General features: G+C 37.1%; 1 protein-coding gene across 4 annotated transcripts; it reads left to right on the top strand.

The window, feature by feature from the left end:
- Nucleotides 1-65: 65 nt before the first annotated feature.
- On the top strand, nucleotides 66-26478 carry LOC120535673 (cell division control protein 42 homolog). Of its 4 annotated transcripts, none has more exons than XM_039763644.1 (7): nucleotides 66-181; nucleotides 1608-1942; nucleotides 5523-5653; nucleotides 5749-5821; nucleotides 8759-8868; nucleotides 11233-11430; nucleotides 24146-26478. In XM_039763644.1, exons 3-7 carry the CDS (start codon nucleotides 5549-5551, stop codon nucleotides 24233-24235), a joined length of 576 nt encoding a protein of 191 aa, XP_039619578.1. In that variant the 5' UTR covers nucleotides 66-181; nucleotides 1608-1942; nucleotides 5523-5548; the 3' UTR covers nucleotides 24236-26478. The 4 variants fall into 4 exon arrangements, with proteins under 4 accessions (XP_039619578.1, XP_039619574.1, XP_039619575.1 ...); XM_039763640.1 differs by having other exon boundaries at nucleotides 68-181; nucleotides 1608-1946; XM_039763641.1 differs by lacking the exon at nucleotides 66-181 and adding an exon at nucleotides 878-982 and having other exon boundaries at nucleotides 1608-1946.
- Nucleotides 26479-27105: the final 627 nt, after the last annotated feature.

The raw sequence follows: 27105 nt of genomic DNA, 5'->3' as shown, positions 1-27105 counted from the left end.
CGTGTCTTTCGGCTTCAGACCGTCGATTTGAATGCGTTTCCTTTGCCAGGCCTAGCCAACCCCTCCCTACGTATGCTTGACTTCCGCCAAAAGTTCAGTGTTCAGAGGGAGGAAACAGGTGATCTTCAATTTCAGTAACACTTCATCAGGAACGAGCCATTCCAAACAAATTTATCAAAAGGTATGTGTTATTTCATTCTTTCATTGATGTCTGGCCAAAGCTTAGACAATTATGAATCCATGTATTACATCGTTTAGTGTTTGATTGAGTCGATGTAGTAACAGCGTTAAGTATCCCTTGGCGACGTGTCAGTATAAACACATTCAAACCGGGTTTATTTTTTTTATTTAATCTGCCTTCCAATTTTAAATTTATTCTGAGTTGCTAAATTTTTACGTTTAAACACTATGGCTGCCGGACTTGTTGTAGTGAACATATTATAATATGCATGTAAAGAATTCAGATGAATTGTTTGCCCATTGGTAAAAATGGTAGGTATTTTGCAGCACGCAGGAAATCTGAATTCTAGGTGCGTGTGTTTTGAGGAGGAATGAGTCACCACAATATGACTTGTTTTAATCGTATATATACTTTACATATTTCTGCCCGGAAAATCTTTCTCGTACTTTTGTAGCTTTTGCTGGTTATAGATAATCAAAAAAAGGTTTTGTACGCTTGTGATCTCGTCCGTCTGTATTCGCGTCAGTGTGCCCAGAGGTCTAAATTTGTGATTATGTATAAAATGTGCTGTCCTCTCGTGTGTGTTCAACAGGAGATCATACATGCAGGTGTTTTATTATTTTACCGCTAGGACTCGTGAATAGACAGGTTGCTAGTCAAGAGAGGAAGTACGAGCATGCTTTAGTATGCCGCTGACCGTGAAACTAGCAGTAAGGCGGAGACGTCAAGATCTTAGCTCGGCCTCCAAAGTTAAATAGGAACCCGGATGGAACCAACGCCTTTGCTGGACCCAGGAAGAAGGTAAGAAACGCAATGGAGGTTTTGTCGAACAAGTCCGAAAATGTTTATTAATGTAAACTGCGACTTTGTGTCGCGTGTGTCGATATGGTATATTACAGCCTTCAGCTAATGTCATCGTTTAAGATAATCAAAAGATGTGAGTGTAGTCCGAGTCTGTAAATAAACTTGGAAGAGTTAGAGGCACAGCACTTTTTGCGATGTTAAGTTTCATTTGAACAAGTACATAGTGAACGCCGTAAGTATGCGAAACGCTCAGTCGTACTTTGCTATTATGACAGCATTGAAACGGAACTTGTTGATCAGTAAGTGGGGAGCAGCGCCCACAGAGGCACGAGAGCTTTTACTTTTACCCTCCAGAGGGTATATGGCCTCCCGCTTTCCCTATTTCCTACCGCTTATTTTATGGGCGTGTCATTAAACTTTATGTTTCACTCCCTTTTCCCTGTTTTTTATTATTCGATGCCTCCCAAATCGCCAGTAATTGGTTGGATGTCGCTTTAGCAAATCTTTCCCCATCACGACTACTTATACGGCCTTTAATTTTTTATCTTTTTAAATATTGCACCATTTGTCAGAATGTAGCCTCATAATATTAACAGATGTTACCCTTTGTTTTATATTGTAGGTTGTTTTGCACGGTACTGTTTAAGACATACTACAACCTATTGCGGAGTCTGCACGCTACTCAAAGAGAACCTCGCTTCCTGAGTCGGACATCTTTGCAGAATAACCCATTTTACAGCGCCTGAAATCAGAAGTTTTTGAGTACGGTCACCAGTGTGTAACTTACTTACTTCTACTTTGTCGGGAAGATGCCTAAGGGATTTGTATGAATTTAAATATCTAACGGAAAGTTTATTTTAATTCCCGAATACTAAGCTGCTGCTTCTTTTTTTGGACTAAGTTGAGTCAATCACCTGCTGACGATTTTTTGGTGTGACTTAAAGCAACCTTTCTACTGTAGGTATGGTCCTTTTTTCCTCCTTAATTTAAAGCCTTAACACAATGTATGAATTTGGGTTGTTTCTTTATGAAAAGTTGTCCTTTGTACTTATTTTCTATATGAAACAGAGGGTCGTTTTATTATAGCGTTTGCACTTTTGTTTTTTCAGTTTGTATTGGTAGTTTCTGCAAAATGTTAAGTATTTGGAAAATAGCATGTAGCCACAACTGTTTGCAAAATTAATTTATTAAAAATGAAAGATTATACAACACGTTTGGATGGTATAGCTGTGAAATGAATGCAGGCTCCGGGAACAAGTAATTGCTGTAGTTCAGGTCAGTCCAGCTCAAGCACAGAGGCTCAAGAAATAACTTGGGTTGATACATATATGAAGTACAGAACGGAACAAAATCTGTTTAACAAGATTTCTAAAATTATATATTTAAATTATATTTTAAATTGGCATGGTTCATTTTTACAAAGGTAGGTCCCTGTATGGAGTTTTGTATGTTTTCCCATTGTCGGCACAGGTTTCCTGTTTTACTCCGACAATCCAAATATATGCAAGTTAGGTGGATCACACATAATAAACATTTTGAAGTAATGAAATGCATTGCCTTGATATCATGCTAAGCTATGTGAAACTGTTGACACTTAGCAACAACTTCAAGAATAATACTGCAACCGAGCACTGAGATTGAGACTAAAACACACAAATGCTGAATGAAAGTAAATTGGTAAGGACAAGTTTATTTAACAATGAATGATCCAGAGTTGTACTTTCAGAATAACCACCTTCTCGCTTTTATGGCTATGGGAAATACCTCGTACAGTTACTGAAACTAGCTGCAGCAATTCTTGTGATGTTCACTCTTCCAGTGTTGCTGATTGTCTTCCAGGGTTGCTTGTTATTCCTCTCTCCATTATCCTCATCATTTGCAAGACAGTATTTATCCAATGCTCCAGGAGTCCCAGCCTGAATCTTCCTGGGCTTGTAATGTGTAACGCAAATGTTCCTGGAGTTCTTTAGATTGCAGAGCTCAGCTTACCTGTATGATATTTTGCTATCATTTGCCCATCCAGTCCCACCCATCTTCCGGGTAATATGTTGGCTACTACAATACAGTTTGCATTCTTTATGTGAAAGCCGCACACTTAAGTTTAGATTACGAACATGATTTCTTAATGTGCAGAAATAACCACTTTTAGTATTTTATGCATCAGGTCAGTGAAATTTGTGGAGAATATACTATAGCTGTTAAAACTGTAGGCTCTCTACAACTACAGAAACGGAGTACCAGCTTGTTTAATCATATGGGTTTTTGTGTATATGCATTTCTGAAATTCACAGAAAAGGGCATGTCACAAAGTATCATGGGCCACATACAGGAAAAGATTTCTTTATCTTAATACCACAAAGAATGCAGTCCCTTGCCCTGTTCTGTTAATTGTATAATTTGCATTATTACAGCTCAGAAAGTTTGCTCATACTCCTATGTGTCGCATATAAACAGTGTCTTAAAATATACTGTACATTTTTGTAAAACTCTGCATCCAAAAATGTTTTTAAATAACAAATTGTATTACAGTCCTTGAATTTTGATGATGTATTTTTGGTAACCCTGCCTGTTAATTAAAAATCCTGCATGGTTTAATTTAATAGAGCAGGAAAATACTGGTGTGCTTTCAAGAATAAAAAGACTTTAGTTGTTGCTGCTTTTATGCCATTATAGAATTTGTTTTGAAGTAAAAAATACATGATTCATACAAGATTTAAGAGTGTGATGTTGTAAATTAGCTGTCAGTTAAGCAAGAGACAAGATTATTTGCCTTTTAGCACCAAGGTTTGCACTGCTGTGACAAAGGAGTGGAGATTTGCATTTATCCTTGGGTTTCTAGGAATCCAACCATTGCATTTCTGTCCAATGCATCTATTTCAGTATCTCTGGGAGCAAGTGCCTATCCCTGCTGCACTGTACGTAATACAGAATTTGATCTTGTGTGGTGCAGCAACCTCGCACACATCACTCCAAAATAAAAGTAGTTAATTTACCGTTTCAAACCTTCCACATTGGCTATATATTAATTCATATTTGAAACTAATTTAGGCACTTGCATTCAGTCCATTTCAATGACCAAGTCTGATCACTTATGTCATGTAAGTTTAAGATCGTGCAACAAAAATTGAATTTTCAAAGGTAGCCTTAAAATTGGGACAGACTTAAAAATGGAAGAAAAGATTTGGAAAATTAAAGTATCTGGTGTGTAGCATTTGAAATTTGAATTAATTTGACTTAAATAGTACTCTTAATAAGTGTTCTTAACTAGCTATCCTTTACATGGTGATGCAAAAATCACAAAAATGACAGCAATGCTTTTTATTTGTTTTGGTTTTTTTTATTGATGAACCTGGTATGGAAAAAAATGTGGTGTTAAAAAAAGTTTGTGTTAAACCATCATGTATTGAGCAGTTTGTGATGAAACGTACAACATTATTAATATACGTTTGGTATTTCAGTTGCTTTAAAGAAAGCATCTGTGAATAAATTTAGCATGTGCACATTGTGGAAACTAGGGGCTGTCCAGATGCCCCAATCCCGAAACAAACTGGCAGAGACACACAAGTTCAGCACAATACATGTTTATTTCCACACAGGAAGCACATCTCCATCACTCCCCTCAACAGCACAGTACACCAAGCACCATATATACTGTCCCCCTTCTTCCTTTCTTCTGTTTGTTGTTGCGCCTCCACTTGTCTTCTGGCAAGCTTCGTCCTCATACACCTGACTCTGGCTCGTAGTAGAGTGAGGTGGCTGCTTTTTATGTTGGTTCTGGGATTGTTCGAGGTGGCTTGTTAATCAGTCCTGGAATCACTCTCAGGTGTGGTGAAATGTAGGGCTCTGCAGCTCCCCCTGGCGGGCCCCATTGGAACCCAACAGGGCAGTACCAAACTCCAGCGTGCCCAGCAGGAATCTGTGGTGCCGTAGCCACCCCTAGGGAAGGCAGTGCCATGCAGGAGCTCTCTCCCCTAGTACTTCCATCCAGCTGGTGTCCTGGCTGGGTAATTAATGGCTGTGGCTGCCTGTCACAAGTTTGTTAAATTGGGTGGTTCCTGCCAATCATATCATTCTTTGTGGTGAAATCCCCCTCATTTGTTGTGACATTGAGAGAAACCCAAAATCCACCCCTACTCCATGAAATTCAGTTGCTTAAAATTGTCCTGTAGTATTTGTCTTTATAATGTAATGCAATAGTTTCCTGTACTCATTTAGAAGAGATGTTTTTTCCTTCTCTATTATTGAATAAATGGTTATAAAAATATCTTGTAAATTGGTACCAAACACTATACTGACATTGGAATAATAGACCAGAATGTCCATGATTACACAATTATATAGTCTTCTTATGTTTTGTATAGGCAGTACAACTTCTTGGTTTGCAGAAATGTGTGTAGTTTAGCACGATATAGTCCAATGTAGGATTATACAGGACTACTAGGAAATGTAGGCATCAAAATAGTGTGTTCTCTTGTTAGGTTGGATAATCTTTAGATTAATATATATATTTATTCATTTATTTATTTATTTAAACCAGATTTTACACAGGACATCCGTTGAAAGATGCAGACAATAAAATGTGTTGTGGTAGGAGATGGAGCTGTTGGCAAGACTTGTCTTCTCATTTCTTACACAACAAACAAGTTTCCATCAGAGTATGTCCCCACGGTAAGAACCAAATTTGTCTGTTTGATTTTGATTGGAGTTCTTTTAGTTTTATAGTTCCCTATTTTTTATTTATTTTTAATTCTTATACTTTTCAGGTATTTGATAATTATGCAGTGACTGTGATGATTGGAGGGGAACCGTACACTTTAGGACTCTTTGATACTGCTGGTGAGTGTTCTCTTTCACTCTGTCTGTGTATAAACACATGTATGTTTGTCTAACATTGCTTTACAACAACAGCATTTATTTATCTAGCATGTCTTCATACAAATGATGTAACTCAGTGCTTTATAAGATGAAGAAAACAATATTTAAAAAATTAGGCAATAATAAGTAACAAAGAATATAGTAAAGTCCGATGGCCTGGAGCACAGAAAAAACAAAAAACTTTAGAGGACTGGAGGAAAAAACTAAATCTGCAGGGGTTCTGAGGCTATGAGACAACCCAGCCCCAACTGGGCATTCTGTCTAACATAAATGATCTAAATCAGTCCTCATGGTTTTGAGGGTTCATGTGGAAGAATTAGATGATGATGGTCATGTGGACATCTCGCCTTCAATCCATCTATGTAGGAACAGCATGTTGCTTTGATCAGGTGGTGGTGGTGGCATAGGTCACCACCACAGAAAAACGGAAAAAGAACACCAGAGAAAGTAGGGGTTAGTAATTTAGTAGAACTTTGAATGCTTCTGTTGGTAGGTGTGTGTGTGTGTGTGGTTTCGGGTTTGGTTTTTATTATAACTGAATTTTTTAAATTCTCTTTTGCGAATACAGGCATCAAGACATTTTTGAGCAAAGGAAAAAAAAAAAACCTAACCTTTTAAATTAGAACAAACTTTCCAGCCACGGGAATCGGGGTCAGTAGCAAAATCCAGTAACTGAAAATATTTTTGGTAGATGGGCATTAAAAAGAGAATGATAAGTCAAACTCTGCATGCTAAGATGTAAACACAGGACTTCGGAACTCTGAGAAAGCACTGACAGCCAGTGTACCACTGTGCTGAACGTAACATGCACAAGTGAATAAAAAGAGATAATGGTAAAATAAGAATCAGTTATGTGCAGTTCAATGCAAAAAAAAAAAAATTACTAGTTTTCCTCTAATAAAACTGATGAGATCTTTTCCAGGTTGTATGCTGATTATAGGCCACCTCTATGTTGAGTCAACTTAAAATATATTTTAATATTGGCCTGCCAACCCTATAAATATATTTAAAAATATATTTAGAGGGCTGGCAGGCCTATATGAAGTACACGTGCAACATTTTCTTGCTTAACTTTGGTGCTTTTAAGATTACAGTGTAAATGCAATGTCTGTTTGGCACCAATTTATTTGTATCTAGTAACCAATGATTGGGTTAGCAAACAAAAGGAAATTGTATATAATTTGTGTATTTATATATCTATACAGGCAGTCCCCGGGTTACGTACGAGATAGGGACTGTAGGTTTGTACTAAAGTTGAATCTGTATGTAATTCGGATCAGGTACATAAATTTAATAAATGCTGTTGTTGACCGACTGTAACCAAGTCCTCTGCCAATGAATGATGGAGTTTCACCTCTCTCTGACCTTTTTATTATTTCTACTTTATTTTCAATTGTGATGGTTTTTCTCTTCTTTACTGTATCACCAGCACTTGCATTAGATTTGTGTTTCAGAGACATTGTTGAAGGGTGAAGACAAAAGATTAAGATGAGCTGTTCTGCACAGCACTGTACATACTATCGCAGCAAGAAGGCAGCAGTCATCGACACGTCTGATGTACTGACAAGACACAACTTCCTGCTATGTACGTAACAGTACAAGCAGGCTTGCTATTGAGAATGAATGGGGGCATTGACGGGTGGTTCATCACCAGCCCACCTCACAGTCCCCTCCACTACAGTATGCTGCCTGCAGCGTCTGCTCACCGAGAATTAAAACAGTGCGGCCAAAGGCGGGTAGTGAATCGCCCCCATTCAATAGGCAGCCTTGTCATGCACACTACAATGCTTGACTCCCAGGGGAGGGAGACACACCAGTCCTTATACCCACACTTACTTTAAGTTGACCTCACTTAAAGTTAGTTAGGTAAACTCAATACCAGGAATATAATAGCTCAAAGCCACAGCCTCAGAATCTGATCCTCTTGATAAACTTGCAAAGATACCATATGAATATGATTATCTACTTCTGTCACTAAGTGACAAATACTTTTTTCACTGTTAAAATGTTCAGGATGAAATTTGTACATAATTAGATACATTCTTCCTTTCATTATTCTTGCATAGGCTTTTCCTGGGAGGCAGAGTATTGTGATCCTATGGTATTTGGCCCAAAAATACTTTTTTACAGTGTTATAATATTCCAATAATTTTACCATTTTCAATCTCACCTTTTCAAATTAAAGACATTTTTTTGGTGTTTAAAAACACATTTCATTTTTCATTTAAATTTGCTTAATGATTATACAACCTTGTTTTTTTGGGGTAGTGTTGTACATAAATTTTATTTTGGCGGTTGGCATTTGTGCAAAGCCGGCTTATCTTTACATACACATATAGTGCAGTAAAGAAGTATTTTACCCCGCCCTGATATTCTTTTTTTTTTTAATATATTTGTTACAATATATGGCTTGGTATCTCTAGAAAAAATCTGTTATTACATAAAGAGGTTGTTAGGAAAGGGAAAAATTGATTTTTCACAGCAGTGTATGTGAGATGAAGTGAAATTTTTCCCAGGCAATTATTTGGATATGTGGTGAACATTTGCAGTCTATGTGGGAATCGTTTTGTTCTGGGATTTCAAGCTAGGTCCTTAGAGCTAAAAATCTGCAGTTTTTTCCTAGTCATGTGACTGATACCTTGTATTGAATATTTTATTAAATAAGTTAATCAAATGTGTTGTACTTTTAGCATATGTAATAATGTTAAACTGGTTGTTTTGTTTAAAGCTTTAAATGCCCTATTTGTAAAATTGCCGTTTTGATATGGCAACCCATTCTAGGTAAGTAATACTTTTGTCAGTCACTGGTGGATTTTCTAGTGATTCCTTTCCATTTCCAGTTTTATTTTATAATGCCTATTTTGTAACATTTATATTTCTGTTACTGTTTGTTTACAGGGCAGGAGGACTATGACAGACTTCGTCCACTAAGTTATCCACAAACGGATGTCTTCCTTGTATGTTTTTCTGTTGTTTCTCCCTCCTCCTTTGAGAATGTTCGTGAAAAGGTAAATATTTTTACTTTGTTCTTGTAGTTTTAAATCTTTACAGAAGTGTAAACTAATACAAGTGTCATCTAGATTAGATTTTAACCACAAATATGCTTAAAAAGAGGTACTCTGTCCCTGAAAAGTAGTTCTTCTATTTCACAGCCATGGCTAATTACTTAATCCATATTAACAAGGCTTTCCTGATACAACCATATGATTTCCATAAAAGGGGAAAGGGGAGGGTTTTTTTTTTTGGTCTTCAGCTGCATTCAGATGATTTGAAGTTTAGAGGCTAGAGACAATGAAGATCAGCTGTCAAATTTGACAGTGAGCAACAAGTTGTGATAACTTCTGTTTTTATCAGTCAAATGTTGTTTGCAAAATGAGATCAATAAATGATACTGTGCCGTGCTTCTGTTAGTAACTGGATAATTTTTGGAACATCTGTTTAAAAACAGCTTAAGTATTTATAAGTATTAAGTATTTATATAAAATAATTTCTACATAGATAGATACTTTATTAATCCCAAGGGGAAATTCACATGACCTTCAGCTATGTCAGTTTGGATTCTCGTTTTACTTAGTTAAAAATGATTACATCTTGAGGCCTAACGACTATGCTTAAAATTCTCATATTACATAACATGCTTTTTAGTACAAGCTTCAAAAATAAATCAGATTTATTGCTGCTTGCTAGAAAATTATAGTTTTTGAAAGACATGAAACAAGAAGTTTGTAAATAGTGCTATAGCACCAACAAAAATGTGGCATCTTTTTATGAAGTATTTGAAGAAAACTTTAAAATTCAGCTTTCAAATCCATGAAGTGACTCCCTGAAACCAACTAAATATTACAACATAGATGCATTCATTTTCTAACTTGTTTAATTGTTAGAGGGAAAAGCTATTTAGACTCTCCCAGCTGCACCTATAACAACAACTCATGCTTGTACTTGACTGAATTTTCTTCCAGCTTCAAACAAAATATGGCTATATTCTTGGTAGAGTTTTTAGCAACTTAGTAACTTTAGTAGTTTTCCACTTTCATTTTGGCTACAGTGGTAGCTGTGATTCCCCTGTTTTAATTTAATCCTGTTTTAAATAAGCCTAATTTGATTGTGCTTGTACAGTTGCCTAGTTGGTTGGCTATAGCCATGTACTTCACACCCATGTCCTGGTTCCAAATTGCAACTCTGCATGCCTCCCCTAGCACTTTTGTTATACTAGATACTTACTGTAGTTCTCTTAGCCACAAATCTGCACTAGTCTTTGGGTGAGTGTAAGTAACTGTTAAGTGAAGCTTTGAAGTTATATATGTGTGTGTGTGCGCATGTGCTGTAATATTTAGGAACTTAGCATATTTTTTAAAAAATAACTAAGCATTGGGATTTTGAAACCCACTGTGCTGATAACCTGCCCTTTACTTTGATTCCCTGATTCCTCCAAAAAACCTGTCTGAAAGTGTTTCTTATATGATAGTATCTCTAGTAATAAGAAACAATGTTGTAATAGTTAATAAATAAAGCTGTTTAGCAACTAAACAAATACAATGCTGAACTATTAGAATAATTATTTATAGTCGCTGTTAGTGCTTAATAAGAAAGTAAAGGTGGATGCAGTTATCATCCTTCATTTTTAACTCTTGTAAAATCAGCATATTGGTATAACAGTTCACCATTTAATATACTTGGTACTGTACCAAAACATAGCAGGCACATCATGGCATTCAAGCTGACATCGCATTAATGGCACACCCCTCTTAAGACTTTACTGATCTTCTTTCTTTGTCATATGTAGTGTTGGTAACGGTGAGACTGTAGAGATTACTTGGTTTTGGTTCATTGCTCACAAATCCAGTAGTATGCCACTTTTTCACCAATTGCTAAATTGTTAATTTTGACAAATACTGTTTCACTAATCCCTCATGCATCTGCTTTAAAGAACTTGTACAAGCATACTGTTCCACAATTGGAAGTTACTGTTCCAAGGTATACGGCAGGCATTCTCTCCAGCTTTCTGACAGGGAAACAGGACTAACAAGATGTTCATGGGAAATTCACAATAGCTTCACTTCAGTATGCTTGGGTGGTAGTTCTTACCTTGCTTGGGGCTACTTTTTCATGCATTGCCCTGCATAATCCATCCATTTCATTTACCAGTTTTTGCAATTAAATAATATTGTGATTCTTGGATGAATATACAGTTCTTTCTTATATAAAGTATTAGTCTGACAGATAATATGGCAGACAAGTCTGTCATTGGATATAGTGCTTTTTACAGTTACAGCAGCCATATGCAAATTCTTAACCTGTATGGTAATTCTGGTTTATGCATGATTTTTCTTTGTTTGTAACTGTTTTGCTTATCCCTCATCTTTTTTCAGTGGGTTCCTGAAATCTCTCACCATTGTCCACGAACTCCATTCCTACTAGTGGGCACTCAAGTTGACCTGCGAGATGACCCTAGCATTGTAGAAAAACTTGCTAAAAATAAACAAAGGCCATTATCACCAGAAGTGGCAGAAAAATTAGCACGGGATCTGCGAGCAGTGAAGTATGTAGAATGCTCCGCTCTTACCCAGGTATGTAATGATGGATTTGAGCGAGATCTTATTTTCATCTTCCAGCTGGGACGCCAGAGCTATAAAGTGATCTGTATAATTTATGAACAAAAATTGATACAAATCTACAATAAATAACTTTAATTTCCTTTGTTGTGGTTCAGACATGGCGATGATACTGATTTCAATAAATAACCAATTCACACTTGCTGCAGTAAACCAAATGATAAAATATTCATTATTCATAATATAAGGATAGTTGAAGATGTATGTATGTATGTATGTATGTAAAGATGGATGGGGGGTAGAGATGCATATAGATATATAAACAAGGGACAATAACAAATAACACAAAACATACATTTACAGTAGCTTACCTGAACATTTCTGCTCCTATAGAAAAAAGGCACATACAATAACTTCTGAGTTCTGATCTTTCAATTCATCAGAATTCACTTTGTCTTTCAGAAAGTCTTTCAAAACTGATTAACCAGACTGGCATCAGCAAAACTGTTTCTTTCTTGTAGTTAGTGACCTGTTTAACACTAGAATTACCAGAGCCTACGAAAAAACTTGTAGTTCCGTCCCACCTTAAATCGCTTCTTAAAACTGTTCTCACCTCTCCGCCAGCGTCTTTTGTTAATCTAAATGTGCTGATAAAGAAAAGTTGCAAGTAGCTGGCTATTCCATCCTCCCGCCGACTTAGAACGTGCACAAACCTCTCCCAGCTCATGCCTTGATTGATTATCTGGGAGTGAAGTGGAGTCTTAGAGTGGAAATAATAGATCATTATTTGGAATACATGCATTTCACATGTGTTCCGTTTCTACAGTAATCCGTGCAAATACATTTTTAAAACAGAAACATTTTTCATATTGTAGTAGTAAATGACAAAATGAAGGCATAAACTATATAATGTATGAAGCCTGAAGTCCAAATATCAAATTAACAGTTTCACAAAAGGTACAAATATAACAGAAGTATGCTTTTATTCAAAAATATAACTGCAGAAAAAAAGCCGCCTTAGCCTGCCACATTGACACATACTTATCACAACTGCCATGGTAGCATAATGGTATTAGCTGCTGACTAGTAATCAAAAGGTCATGAGTTCGATCCTGCACAATTCTCTTTTGAGAAGTAAACTGCTCGTATTCTTACTATTTTAAAATATACATTTGATTTCAGTGTGTAACAGCCAGTGTAATTTATGATACTTGTAAAGGTTAGCTTTTTTTTTTTATTCACTTTTCATTGTCTCAGTCGTGTTCATGATCCTTCCCTACCTCCCTCCCCACCCCCACCCCCCCAATCTGACACTGCTGTTTACACATAAAGATGCGCTGTAGCTCTGCAGCGTACTTGTGACTGCATTCTCGTACCAATGCTTGCGAACTGCAGTGCCTGCGTGCACTTTTCGTGGCATTACACGTCTATTTTTTGAGCATACCCATGTCGCTCAAACACAGGAACATATGTTGGTGTACAAGTATAACAAAACAAGTGCACTTTTATTCTAGACTATAAATGAAGAAAAAATAAAGCAATTTATAGTAGGCGGTTGATACGACAGCTTGCGTGGTGCAATGCTAAGAACTGCTGATTTCTGATCCGTGCTATATAAAATCATCACATTCAAATCATGAACGCGACTGAGAGAATGGAACTGAATTTAAAAAAAAAAAAAAAGCTAACCTTTACAATTAAAATGCATTTACACTGGCTCTTAGACTGACTGAAATCAAATGTATGTTTTTATTCTACAATAGTTAAAAATAAATAAATAACCTTCGTCGTTCTGCCTTCCTGAACTCCCTGTCTATCTATATAGTAATAACAGTAATTTTATTATTATATATGAGCTTCCCTGTCTGCCTATCTATATATCTATCCCCTTAGCTGTTTTTTTATATATCTGTTATACAGTGCCTCCCCTGTTTATTTATATATCTAGTGCCTTCTCTGCCTATCTGTCTGATTGCATATAGCGCTGAACTTGCTGCTCTGTACTATTCTGTCCTCTGTGTGTCCTGGAGTACAAAAGAAACACCACCATACAGCAACATGTGGGGACTGGCTAGATCGGGGGAAAAAAAACATGCAGTCACTGATTACAAACCGTAAGATGAATGAAAGAGAGACTGTATGTAAAAACATCGTCGCACTAATGCAATATTATTTGAAAAGGAACAGCGTCAGATTGGGTTTGAATATGCGCCCGATCTGACGCTGTTCAGTTTCAGATAATATTGCATGTTCTCTGCGTTGAAACTGCTGCACTGAATAAGCTGACGCCTTCTGTAAGAGCGTCAGCGTGTATTCAAACCCGATCTGACGTTGTTCGTTTTCAAATAATATTGCATGTACTGTACTATTTTAGAATAAAAACATATTTGATTTCAGTCTGTAAGAGCCAGTGTTAATGCATGATAATTGTAAAGGTAAGCTTTTTTTTTTAAATTCAGTTCCATTCTCTGTCGCGTTCACGAAATACCCCCCACATATAGCACGGATCAGAAATCAGCAGTTTTTAGCATTGCACCACGCAAGCTGTCGTATCAACCGCCTACTGTAACTTGCTTTATTTTTTCTTCACTTATAGTCTAGAATAATAGTGCACTTGTTTTGTTATACTTGTAAACCAACATATGTTCCTGTGTTTGAACGACACGGGTATGCTCAAAAAATAGACATGTAATACCACAAAAAGTGCACGCAGGCACTGCAGTTTGCAAGCATTGGTACGAGAATGCAGTCACAGGTACGCTGCAGAGCTACAGTGCATCTTTATGTGATAACTGCCGTGTCAGATTTTGGGAAGTAGGGAAGGATCTTGAACACGACTGAGAGAATGAAAAGTGAATAAAAAAAAAAAACTAACCTTTACAAGTATCATAAATTACACTGGCTGTTACACACTGAAATAAAATGTGTTTTTATTTAAAATAGTAAGAATAAGAGCAGTTTACTTCTCAAGAGAGAATCGTGCGGGATCGAACTCATGACCTTTTGATTACTAGTCAGCAGCTGATACCATTACGCTACCATGGCAGTTGTGATAAGTATGTGTCAATGTGGCATGCTAAGGCAGCTTTTTTTCTGCAGTTATATTTTTGAATAAAAGCGTACTTGTTCTGTTATATTTGTACCTTTTGTGAAAGTGTTTCTTTGATATTTGGACTTCAGGCTTCATACATTTATATAGTTTATGCCTACATTTTGTCATTTACTACTACAATATGAAAAACGTTTCTGTTTTAAAAATGTGTTTACATGGATTACTGCAGAAACGGAACACACGTGAAATGTGTGTATTCCAAATAATGATCTATTATTTCCACTCTAAAACTCTGCTTCACTCCCAGATAATCAATCCAAGGCATGAGCTGGGAGAAGTTTGTGCACGTTCTAAGTCGTTGGGGGGATGGAATAGCCGGCTACTTGCAACTTTTCTTTATCAGCACATTTAGATTAACAAAAGATGCTGGCGGAGAGGTGAGAATGGTTTTAAGAAGCGATTTAAGGTGGGACGGATCTACAAGTTTTTTCGTAGGCTCTGGTAATTCTAGTGTTAAGGCCTTTCCAGACTGATGTACTGCTGTTTGCAGGTGGTTGTTCCTGCAGCTTTGATCCCTTTCTCCAAGATATACTTGGCTTTCCTTTACTCAAGATTGCCGGATCAGAAAGCACATTCTATATCCTGGCAGAGGTGAACCTGGGATGAACCATGGCTTATCATTGCTAAACTTCACAATTGCTTTTGTGGGAATGCAAATATATTCACAAAGTCTAATGCAGTATATGAAGTTGCAGCATCAGTGTATTCATGTATGTTGAAGGTCAATCAATCAATCAACATTTATTTATATAGCACATATTCATACAAAAAAAATGTAGCTCAAAGTGCTTTACAAAATGAATAGAGTAATAGAAGACACAATAAAAGATAAACATAAGTCAACATTAATTAACATAGAATAAGAGTAAGGTCCGATGGCCAGGGTGGACAGAAAAACAAAAAACTCCAAAAGCTGGAGAAAAAATAAAATCTGTAGGGGTTCCAGACCAAGAGACCGCCCAGTCCCCTCTGGGCATTCTACCTAACATAAATCATCATATTTTCATGGAAGGACCTGATGATGATGGTCACGTAGACTTCTGGCTTTCAGTCCATCATTGTTGGAGCATCATGATGCTTTGAGTAGGTGGTGGTGGCGCAGGCCGCCACCACAAAGAAACCGGAAAAAGAAACAGAAGAGAGAGTAGGGGTCAGTGCAGATTTTAGAGCCACCATGAATAGTTATTATGAAGAATTGAACATACAGAGTATCAGGATTATGTTAAAGTGAAGTTATGAGAAGGCCATGTTAAAGTAATGTGTTTTCAGCAGTGTTTTAAAGTGCTCTACTGTATTTGCCTGGCGAATTCCTATCGGCAGGCTATTCCAGATTTTAGGTGCATAGCAGCAGAAGGCCGCCTCACCACTTCTTTTAAGTTTAGCTTTTGGAATTATAAGGAGACACTCATTTGAAGATCTAAGGTTACGATTTGGAATATAACGTGTCAGGCATTCCGATATATAAGATGGAGCGAGATTATTTAAGGCTTTATAAACCATAAGCAGTATTTTAAAGTCAATCCTGAATGACGCAGGCAACCAGTGTAGTGACATCAAAACTGGAGAAATGTGTTCGGATTTTCTTTTCCCAGTTAGGATTCTAGCAGCTGCATTCTGCACTCGTTGCAAATGATTTATGTCTTTTTTGGGTAGTCCTGAGAGGAGTGCGTTACAGTAATCTAGTCTACTGAAAACAAAAGCGTGAATTAATTTCTCAGCATCTTTCAATGATATAAGAGGTCTAACTTTAGCTATGTTTCTTAAATGAAAAAATGCTGTCCTAGTGGTCTGATGAATATGCGATTTAAGGTGGCAGTTTTGAAGGCACTCCAATCTGTACAGGCAAAGTAGCCCTGAAACTCCTCTATTACCTCACTGGTCCACTTTTTAACTGATCTTGTGACTGGCTTTACAGATTTCAGCATGTGTTTGTAAGCAGGAATACGGCGAATCATAGAATCGTCAGAATTACCAGTGTTTGGGTTGAATTATGATGAGAGGATTAGATGGGTAACTTCTTTAGCTTCTTTATCGGGTCTGTACAGTGCTAGTGGCATTCATTTGCTCAAAGTTAGTCTACTCTAGTTTACACCTACACATACAGTTCCTTTGTGTGAGTGAAAGAGAGAGAGATGCAGAAATAAAGATAAGCTGTTCTGAACTTACCGGAATTAAGAGGTGTAGAAAAGGCGCTATATAGACGCCTGGCCCGACACAGAAAGACACGGAGGCACGTATAAAAAAAGTACAATTACTTTTATTTTTTCTTCAGCTGTGTGACACGTCTTCCCCGTGCCACACAGTCCCAAAGCACAAAACTCCAGCAAACCACAATTCTCCACCTCGCTCCACCACTCCTCCCAGACAAGCTTCGTCTCCTTCTTCCTCCCAACTCTGGCTCACCGAGTGGTGGTGGCTGGGCCCTTTTATAGACCACTCGGAAGTGTTCCAGGTGATTAACCACCTGGTCCTAATTGCACTTCGGGTGGGGCTGCAGGCTCGTCCAGCTGGGCTGTGGGAAGCAGGTAGCTCCCCATAGCGGCCACGCCGGGCCCCAACCAAGCTGTGGACGACTCCATCTTCCATGGAGCCCTGCGGGTGGTTGGGAAAACACCGTCGGCCAGCGAAGCTGCCACCAAGCGTCCCGGGGGAGGTACTGGACTGTCCATGGCGGCTCCCCCGGAACATAAGCAGCAGGGGTGTCCCTGCTGGGCATGGGACCCGGCTGTCCTTCACAGAGGAGAAACTTCTAGGTTGTTATGTTTCAGTCACAGTGATATGAGCATTCCATAATACACTAGCTATCCTTGTCCTAGCTACTAAAATTAACAATTAGGTGTTCTTATTAATAAAGTAGATGTTCTTATGTTTTGGTTCCTGTTGACGCCAATCCTTCTGGGTCAGCTTTTTCCAGCACAAGTGGAAACAACGATGCTTTTTCTTCCCTTTTTTATGACCTCTTCTGTGTCTCTGTCTTGGTCACACATTCTAGTTGTATTCAGTACTGCATGTTTCAGACACTGTGGTTCTGTTTTGCTAGCATACAGTTTAAGTCTACTGGGTGGTTAGTGATCCGTGAACTCCAGTCTTTAGCAAGGCAAACCCATATCTTTTAAGTATGGTTCCTATCTTGTTCTTTCAACTTGCTTTATTTTAGCAAGGTTAGGACTTGGTGGCACACTTGACTAACTTCAATACAAACAATTCTTCTAGTCTAGCACAGGTTACCCTTCCAAGTAACAGGGGATCACTCCAGCCTTTGTTACAGCCTTAACCTAGACAATAAAGGTCCTGCTATGGAGTAGAAATTACTACCAGGCTGAGAGCATTGAGCATGTAGTGAGGTCATAGATCTGGTGCTTGCAGTATCCTGTAAAAGTAGTCATTTACCCATTGATGTCTTAGGTGCACATAAGCCCAGACTTTTGGTTGACCGTTGGTGCAGAGTTTTGTCCACCAAGGTTCTCTATCACTCAGTTATGGCACTTTGTTCCCTGACCATATTTTTAAGTATGTCTCTGTGATGCACCAAGTATCCCTTTGTCTGTGATTGATTAACCTTGTCAGATAAGGCCCAGAAATTGTAATCTAAAGAGGCCCAATGGAGATGCACATTTGGTTTTCACATTGGACTTGCATTGAATGCTGCATGCCTTTACAGATACAATTCCTTTTGAAATCGGATGAAAAACACCTTATACACGGTATGTTTATATGTCTGTTATGGGAGGTCTGCTTCACGCTCTACCTGGGATGCCAGTACTCTGAAGAGAAGTGCTCAGTTCATGACTGAAGTTCGTACAGTGGTGATGTCTAAACAAATCAGCTTTCACTTTTTTGGTTTAAGGTTCTAATGTAGCAATAAACTGTTTTTCAACAAATAACCCAAGCATGCTTGCTGTAATAAAAGGAGTAATACAACTTATTCATAACATGAGGAAAATGGAAAATTAATTTATGCAATTATGTACAGTATGAGCAAGAACAGCAACACAAAACAATGTTTCTGTTAATCAATCTTGATAGTTTTTCTCTCCTAATTCAAAAAGGCCCAAAACTCCTCTATAAGAAGTATGACAAAAAACATTTTTTTCATTTAGGACTAGCTTTGAAATGTTCTTGTAAGAGTTCAACTGGTTTCATGAGTTAGTGTGCATCATTACAAGTCTCTTAACATCTGCACATTGATTTCTTCACAGTTCACCAGCACTCAATTACCATCCTGTGTGTATGATCTGTGTAAGGCACTGTTCTGAGTTAATGGAAGGTTACTTAAGTTTTCCTAATGAATTTAGCTGTTGTAAGTTTATTTAATTAAAGACTTGCCCTTAATGTAGTATGTTACTTCCAGCTAAGGTAATACCATTAACCAAAAATGTTTTTTTTTTTTGTTTTTTTTTCTCCTCATTTGCTGGCTTTACCCCAACAACAAAATTACAAATAATAGTCTCAGAATAAAAGCATATGTTTGATTCATGTTACCTCTGGGTGGAGGTGATGCTTTGTCCCAATTATTTCCAGTCCCTTGGAGAGTTTCTCTGCCAAGTGTGGAAGGGAGTACAGAATGCTTTTTCTCTTTTGACTTCTTGCATCTTGTGGCTGTAGGCTGCATTGCAGTTCAGTTTTTCAGCTTTAACCGTAATCCTCTTTTGCTAACAAAATTATATCTGCTGCATATTCAGTTATCAATTGTCTCCCTTCAACAAGAAGAATCTGTTGTTTTACATACAATATGGCAATCTTGCTTGTTCCCTTGTCCCTTAACAAGGGTGAACTCAATGCAGCACCCACATCCAACTCTTATCCAACTCAATTATTGCTGAACATCTGTCCATATGTTTTGGTAGTAGGGTACTCGTTGTAGTACAAGGGTTGACCTATTGATACTGCCTTGCCCTAGGCAATAGAGGTTCAGCAATAGAACAGATGTAGAGGGTAGGAAGAAAGGAATGGGCATTTTGCCATTGTTTGGATGAGTACAAGACCAACCTTTTTGATAATTGTTGAAAAGTTGTCTGTCGTGGTTGTCAATAATTGAGTTCTGCCTGTTTCTTCACAGTCTAGAGAAAGACAGGAGAGGAAAAGGGGTAGTATGTAAGCCAGGAGAGGAAAAGTCCAGTCAACATAGGGCATTAGTTAATTTAAACTTCTGCAGACTTGGAATCCTTGAGGAAACATCCTTGTCAAGCTTCATATTAATATTTTGAACAAACAAAATTAAGGCGTAGACACCACCAACAAAAAAGTAGAAATGACAGTCTGAAACTGCATAATCTACTAAATTTTTCAATGGGAGGCAGGTTATATCCAAACTGTGTCCCTTGATTGACAAGTTTATAGAAACGTAAAGATGCAACTAGCTTAACTTCATTAATTGGTAAGTGAGGGTAGTCTCCAAACTATCATGAAGATGGTAAGAATGAGCAGTTAGCTGTTTTCCTTTGTGACTATATGAACAATGTCCTGCTGTAAACAGGATGTGGTTATTGTTAGTGTACTGAGCATGTAAACAGTACCATATTAGTCAAATTTGAATGGTATCACACTACAGAAATGTTGTATTTTTTTTTTCTTGTTTCTTATAATTTCGATACAGACATAAAAATAATAAATTGCATTCAGGTTTTATTTGGAGCTCTGCAGCATAGGTTGGTATTTCTTTATAAATATCTGTATTAAAAGTGCACTGATTTCAGAATTATGTTAGACTTTGATGACCTGACACAGCTATCTAGGCCTAGTCTCTTACTTTTCATCTGATATTGTCAGGTTGGTGTTGTGAGACTTGAAAGCACAACAAAAAACAGAATATAAAAAACGTAAATGACTCTGACCATGCATTAGAAAAAGTGTTACATTGTGGTACAGTGGATAATGCTGCTGTCTCATAGCAGCAGGGTGTTGGGATCTTATCCCAGTCCAGAAGCTGCTGGTGTGACGTTTTTGTTTTTATCCCAAATATCTGTATGCATTTTATTTCTACTTTCCAACAATATGTGTCATAGGTTGATAACTCGACCTGAATGCTATATCTGCACCCAGTGATAAACTGGCACTCAGTTTTGTGTTGGCCTCTTTCTTGTGCTCAGTAGTGTTGAGAGAGCTCAATTTTGATACAATTACTGATGGCACAATTGGTGATGTGAAGCCATTGGTACATTACACAACTTCTAATCAGAGGGGATGTTGAAGTTAATGACTGCGGTTGCTGAATTGCATTACCTTAAAGACAGTGTTAATTTTGTTGATAAAATCTCAACAAAATCCTCAACAACCTTTTTCTGTGATGAAAACAGAACAAAATCTAAATTAAAATGTGCAATTAATGACGAAAACTAAGACAAATGCTTTTAAAATCATTGTTGATAAAAACTAAGCAAAATGAAAATGTTGCAAACACAACTGGACAATGAGTGATGTGAAGCCTTTTGCACATCTCTGTCACACATAACACAGTCTGCCAACAAATAACGAGCATGAATACAGTGGTTCAATTTTAAAAACTTATATTGACAGTTGTAATTGGATAACGCTGCTTATCAGGAAATTATCACATCACCCAGAATTCCCAAGAGACTGTCAGGCTAAAAATGTGGTCAGATATACAGACAAACTTTAATTACAACACTAACGAAAATAAATCCCAGTGTAAGCCATGTGGAATAAAATTTACAGGTAAAAACACCACAACCCTGAAGAGGCATCTAGTGGCAGTAAAATTGATTATGGATACAAACTGGGACACTAGGGTTGGAAACCTCATTATCTGCGCTATGTCCTGACAGGTCACTGGTTGCCCTGGACTTCTCAGAATGAATGGCAGTGGCTGGTAAATCTGCAAAATGCTGAAAGTACAGACTAAAGATGTGAAAGTTTGCAGATGAATGTACTGATTTCACTTTATACCATTCCCACAATCTACAGTAATCGGCTACTAAGATAGAAAATGCAAATGAGATTCTAAATGTTTGTTTAAATGGCATAAAATGTTTTCTAAAGAGTAGGTTAAATATAACCATGTACAATTAATTTGTAATGTGACTGTGAAAGCAAAACCGTAGTCAGTGTAGCAGTTATAAGAGAATAACCATTATTTGATTTATGCAACACCCCTGTGGTGGTCAAAACGCTTAAATATAGGCGCATTCACTGAGAACACTAGTAAAATTGCTAATATACCCTGTATATAACTGGGCTGTACAACAACAGCTAGAAAAAAAAAAAACAATCTCATATTTTTTGTTCCTTAGTTCATAAAATGTTCATCATATCAAATTATATGCTGCTAGAGGAGACTTTCCAAACTACTAAACAATTATAAGATTATAAATTAACACAACACAATGGTATATTTTTATGAGTATGTAGCTATGCACAGCCAAAATCTAGACAAACTTTCTTTATATCATCCAGTGTAATTGCCAGATGGTATTAAGCTCAGTATAAACCAATCAACCACAGCATGAAGTGAATAACATTGATTATTTTGTTCAAATGGCACTTTTCATGGAGTGGGATATATTAGATGGTTTTTGAAGGTGATCTGTTAGAAGCAGAAAAAATTAGCAAGTACAATATAAGGATGTCTGCGTCTTTGACAAGGACCAAATTGTGATGGCTAGTCAATTGGGTCACAGCATCTCCAAAATGGTAGGTCTTTATGGGGTGTTCCACATATGCAGTGGTTAGTTATGGGTGCCCAACACTCACTGAGTGAAGGTTAGCTTGCCTGGTCCATTCCCACAAAAGAGCTACAGTAGCACAAAATGCTGAAAAATTTAATGCAGGCCATTGGAGAAAGTTGTCAGAACACAAAGTGCATCAAAAAATGCTGTGAAGGGAGCTACATAGCCCCAAACCAGTCAAACTACCCATGCTGACCCCTGTCCACCACCGAAAGTGCCTACAATGGGCAATGTGACTATCAAAAATGGACTATGGAGTAATGAAAGAAGGCCTAGTCTGATGAATCATGTTTTCTTTTAGATCGTGTAGATGGCCGTGTGCATGTGCGTCATTCACCTGGGGAAGAAATGGCAGCAGCAGCATGGACTGTGTGAAGTGGCAAGGCTGGTGGAGGCAGTGTGATGCTATGGGCTATTTTTCATCTGGGAAACTTGAGGTCCTGCTATTCCTAAAGATTGTGGCAGACTGCATACATCCCTTCATGAGAATCATATTTTCTGGTGGCAGTCTCCTCTTTCACAAGGAAATTGTGCCCTCCTGCACTGCAAAAAATTGTTCAAGAATGGTTTGAGGAGCATAACAGAGAGTTCAGAATGAATTTCCCAGATCTCAACCCAATTGAGCATTTTGCCGGATGTAGGAAAAACAAGGCCCCACTTTACAACTTACCGGAGTTAAAGGATTCGTACCTAACATGCTTATGCCAGATAGCACAGAAGACCTTCACACTTCTTGTGGAGTCCATGCTTCAATGGGTCATAGCTGTTTTGACAGCACAAGGGGGACCTATACAGTATTGGGAAGGTAGTTTTAATGTTGTGACTAATCATTTGTATGATCTTTTTCTTGGAAATGGTAAAAGGTATGATATCTATCTGTAGAGAGAATTGAATTACACATGCTGCATAACTAACATAATTTTAGGGGAGAGTGAATTGTGTTTGTTGAATGTTGTGTGTTTTGTTTTTTCCCCAGATTTATGTCTATCCAAGCATTTACATAACACACTAAATCAAGTATTCTACTGTATATTGCTCTAAGCCAATCTTACCAATTTTTGTGTGCAATGTGCCAACTAACCGTGCACAGAAATCCAGTGAATTGCATTGGCTCTCTGGCGCCCCTTTGTAAAGCAAGTCTGTACTAATCACCACCAAAGAAACTGTCATATAGGTTTTTCTGAGCATGAAAGTATCCTTTTAAGCCAAAAGCTTCTTAAACTTTTGTTGCTCTGGGCCGTAACCTTCAGCAGTGGAAGTTTGCAGAACCATTTTTGCTCAACTCCTGTGTGTACACAAGTCCAGCCTCTAGGATAATAATTGATTAACTGGTTTGCTCATTAAGGCAATTTTTTTGTCCACTATCTGTGCTAATGTATGGGAGAATTTCTTCTGGCACCTTCTAGTTTTGCAGAAGTGGAAAGATGTCGTCCTATTCTGACCGACACTTCTATAATCATTCAAGAAGTGCATCTTAGTTTCAAGTTATGGGTGTACATGTCTACATAGCAAAACACATGGTTAATGTTCTCCATAATGAAATTCCAGGCACTATCATCATTTTTTTTTTTTTTTGAGGGACACTTTACCCCTAGCTATTTCTGTTGTTGATCCAAGCTGGCCTTGGTTTGGACATGTTGCCTTTTGGATTCCTTTATTACAATATGGAGTTCTTTACACCAAAAACATGAGCAATGCCAGGTGGCTCAGCTAAAACCAGATAAGAAGTCAATGCCGTCCTGGTGTTTGACTGTTTTTACTTTGATGAATTGAGTGTGCACACAGATGTCAATACACTAGGTATGAATGTGTTTTATTCCCTAAGTTTTGTTTTTTTATTTTTTTTGTCAGTGACAATGAATAGTTTATCAGTGTTTCATCCCAATTGAAAATGTTTTTATTAATCATATGTATATCCTTAATCTTTTTACAGAGAGGACTGAAGAATGTTTTTGATGAAGCGATCCTGGCAGCTCTTGAGCCTCCCGAGACTAAACAAAAAAGAAAGTGCTGTTTACTATGAAGATATCTCTCCATATATTTAAGCATGGAGATGTGACAACTCTTTAATTGCTGACCAAAAGATGGAGGTTTTGTGCTGCTGATTATTCCAATACCGCTGTACTAAATGTGTGTGACTGCCCTTAACTATTTCATTTATGAATGGCTCTGGCCAGCCCATTTTCTAGTGTTGTGGAAGGGCAAGTTTGAAGTCATAAACGAGATTTAAGAGCAGTAAGGCTTCTGTGTTGAGCTTGATTCAGAAGCCCTTTTTAGATAGGAATGAGGCCATCCTACTAAATTATTGCATTCAAGACTTTCATCTTAATATGCATTATATTGGAAAAATAACTTAATTCCATACGGTGGCTTCTGTTTAGGTTCTCATTTTTTCTTATGTTAGCATTTTTTTTTTTATTCTACTTTAAGACATGTAATTAAAGGAAATGAAGGTGGTTATACAAACTTCACATACTGTAAGGTTGAGTGTGGTTAATTTTCAGAACATCACTGTTTGCCCTTCACACTCCTAGTTAAATCGCTGTTAATAAAAGCTTTTTAGCTGGAATTGTAGCCCCCCCTGAACATTCTGAGTAGGAAACCCTTTTATTCAGGCCTTAAAAAGCACAGAGGCAGCACAGATCAAGTTTAAGTTTCTTGCCGTCTAGGATTACTTATTTATGCATTTAAGTACTTCACTCCATAAGTAATTTTTTTGGTTTCCTTACTAGATAAGCAGTGTATATGTGTAGTTATTTCAATGTACCACCATTTCATAATCTTACTTGACTAATAAGGGGGATGACAGTTGTCTTTTTGTCACCTTTGAGCTGCCGCTGATTGGACTGTCCTACTAGCAGTTTAATTTTGGTTTTGTTTAGTCAAGAAATAAGATCTGCTGAAAAAACTGTGTCTCAAGCTAAATGCATTATTCCCGTAATCGGTTACGTTAAGTTCAGTAGCAGTCACGGTAGTCAATTTGATTCATTCTGTGTCAGTGTGTGTTTTTTTTATTTTATAAAATTTTTCACTCATGTAATATTGTCCATTGCCAAAAATGTGGAAATAGCAAGTATTAATAAGTAAACATGTTTAGCATCTGTGACAAAACACTTCTGTGATGTTTGTTAAAAAAATGAAGTTTCCTTTGCACTTGGGCTTTTGGTATATGGCACCAGCTTTGAATGTTTTGATGATTAGTAACAGGGCACAAGTGGTTTATTTCTATTAATCTATTAGTTAATATAAAACAAATATAAAGCTATATTTTGAAAATTCCTTATTTTTTCAAATAAAAGCTGACAACTTTTTAAACTGTTGTATTCAATAATCAGTTGTACATCTAGTCCTTTTTGTACCTTCATGATTGGGATTTAGTTCCAATTACATTGTAAGTGAATAACCAGCCAAATTTATTACTTTATTTCCCTTTGTATTTTGTGGCTTATGTCAGTTGGATTTTTCTATGGTATGAAGATCTGAGTCCAGAACTGAATCCACTTTGCTTCCATTGTTTCTGGGATAGGCACTTGCTCCCCCTCGCCATTATAAGGTGATTAAAAAAAAATGATGGATAAAGAGCTAAAATTATTTAGTGCTTTAATACATTATACTGTATGTATACATATGGTAATTCCATGTAACATGTATCTCACCAGTAGTTTTGAATATCTTAAGCCAATGTTGTGTGAGTGACAATCCACTGTCATTTTTACCTTGAATGATAAAGTGGTTTGAGCTATATTTTAAATGTATATAGCCAGTAAAAAGTGGATATTATGGTCTACATAGGTTACAGCGTTAACTTTGAATTATCTTCCTTTTTGAGCTACCTCATATACACCAAAGACAGATCTGCAATTCACCAGCTATTGCTTACCAGTTATCTTTTTGTTCATAGTTACTGCAAGCCTCTGCATTGTTATCTAAGATTTTTTTCTTATTGATTCCTTGTCCTTTCAATAATTTTTAATCCATTAGTGTTTATTTACAAGCCCTTCACATGGGTCAGAAGTGCCTGTTGATGTATAACGTCAACTGGCATGCTGAAGCCTTGCTAAACTTATTCAATATCACAGGACTGCTCTGTTTTGTTAAGTACTGTCTTTCCACATTTAAATTCTTTTTATTTGAAAAGTTATATTTTTGTGCCCCCTTTTTTACATTAAGAGATCAAAGGTTTCATGAGAAAAGAAAATGTCTGTCTTTATCTTAACGATTTTGCTAACAGTTTTGAATGGGAAATAAACTTATTTAAATGTCAAACTAATTGTTGTTTTTTTTAAACTAATTTTTACATTTTTGCTTCCTTGGAGTAAAATCATTCTGAAAATCAATATGAAGATGCTTTAGAACCACCAGTTTGTGCATTTTTCAACTTTTCACCTCTATATTTAAGATGGAGACACAAAGGACACTTAAATAGGACAAAATATGGATCTTGTGGAAAAAGAGATTTTATATTTGTCAGTTCTCACTTTTAATAACTCTTTTTATCAAATAATGCAGTGGATTGCTCATCTTTAGATATTGGGGCCATTCATTAGTAGTTGTCTCAGTTGAGGATCTCATATTTGTAAGTGAAATAAATGTGAAATTGCTTCACTTTCTAATAAGTCTTGGATATGGGTTTTATGGATGCTGTGCATTATGGTGCACTGACATTATTTTACTGCCTCAGAAGCCAGGTTTGAACCTTAATGTGTACATCGTACCTGGTCCTTCAGTTTCCTCTCCCATACCAAAATTGCACCTTAAATAATTTGAGTATAAGCTGGCCTGGTGAGACACTTGTGTTCTGTCCTGTCAATGTATAGGGCTGCAGCGATAAGCTACAGCTTCTAGTGATCCTCTAATCAAAATAATTGTGTTCAGAAAGCAAAAAATAGTTTA

The sequence above is a fragment of the Polypterus senegalus genome, chromosome 9 (assembly GCF_016835505.1).
Source record: "Polypterus senegalus isolate Bchr_013 chromosome 9, ASM1683550v1, whole genome shotgun sequence".
NCBI classification, from domain to species: domain Eukaryota; kingdom Metazoa; phylum Chordata; class Cladistia; order Polypteriformes; family Polypteridae; genus Polypterus; species Polypterus senegalus.
The sequence above is the reverse complement of the archived record's forward strand: the minus strand, read 5'-3'. Positions and strand labels throughout refer to the sequence as shown.

Excerpts from the sequence above, each read along its gene's own strand:
- LOC120535673 (XM_039763644.1), top strand. The coding sequence starts at position 5,549 with ATGCAGACAATAAAATGTGTTGTGGTAGGAGATGGAGCTGTTGGCAAG. Across the intron at positions 8,869-11,232 it reads TTGAGAATGTTCGTGAAAAG|TGGGTTCCTGAAATCTCTCA; the intron begins GTAAATATTTTT and ends ATCTTTTTTCAG. Across the intron at positions 11,431-24,145 it reads AATGCTCCGCTCTTACCCAG|AGAGGACTGAAGAATGTTTT; the intron begins GTATGTAATGAT and ends ATCTTTTTACAG.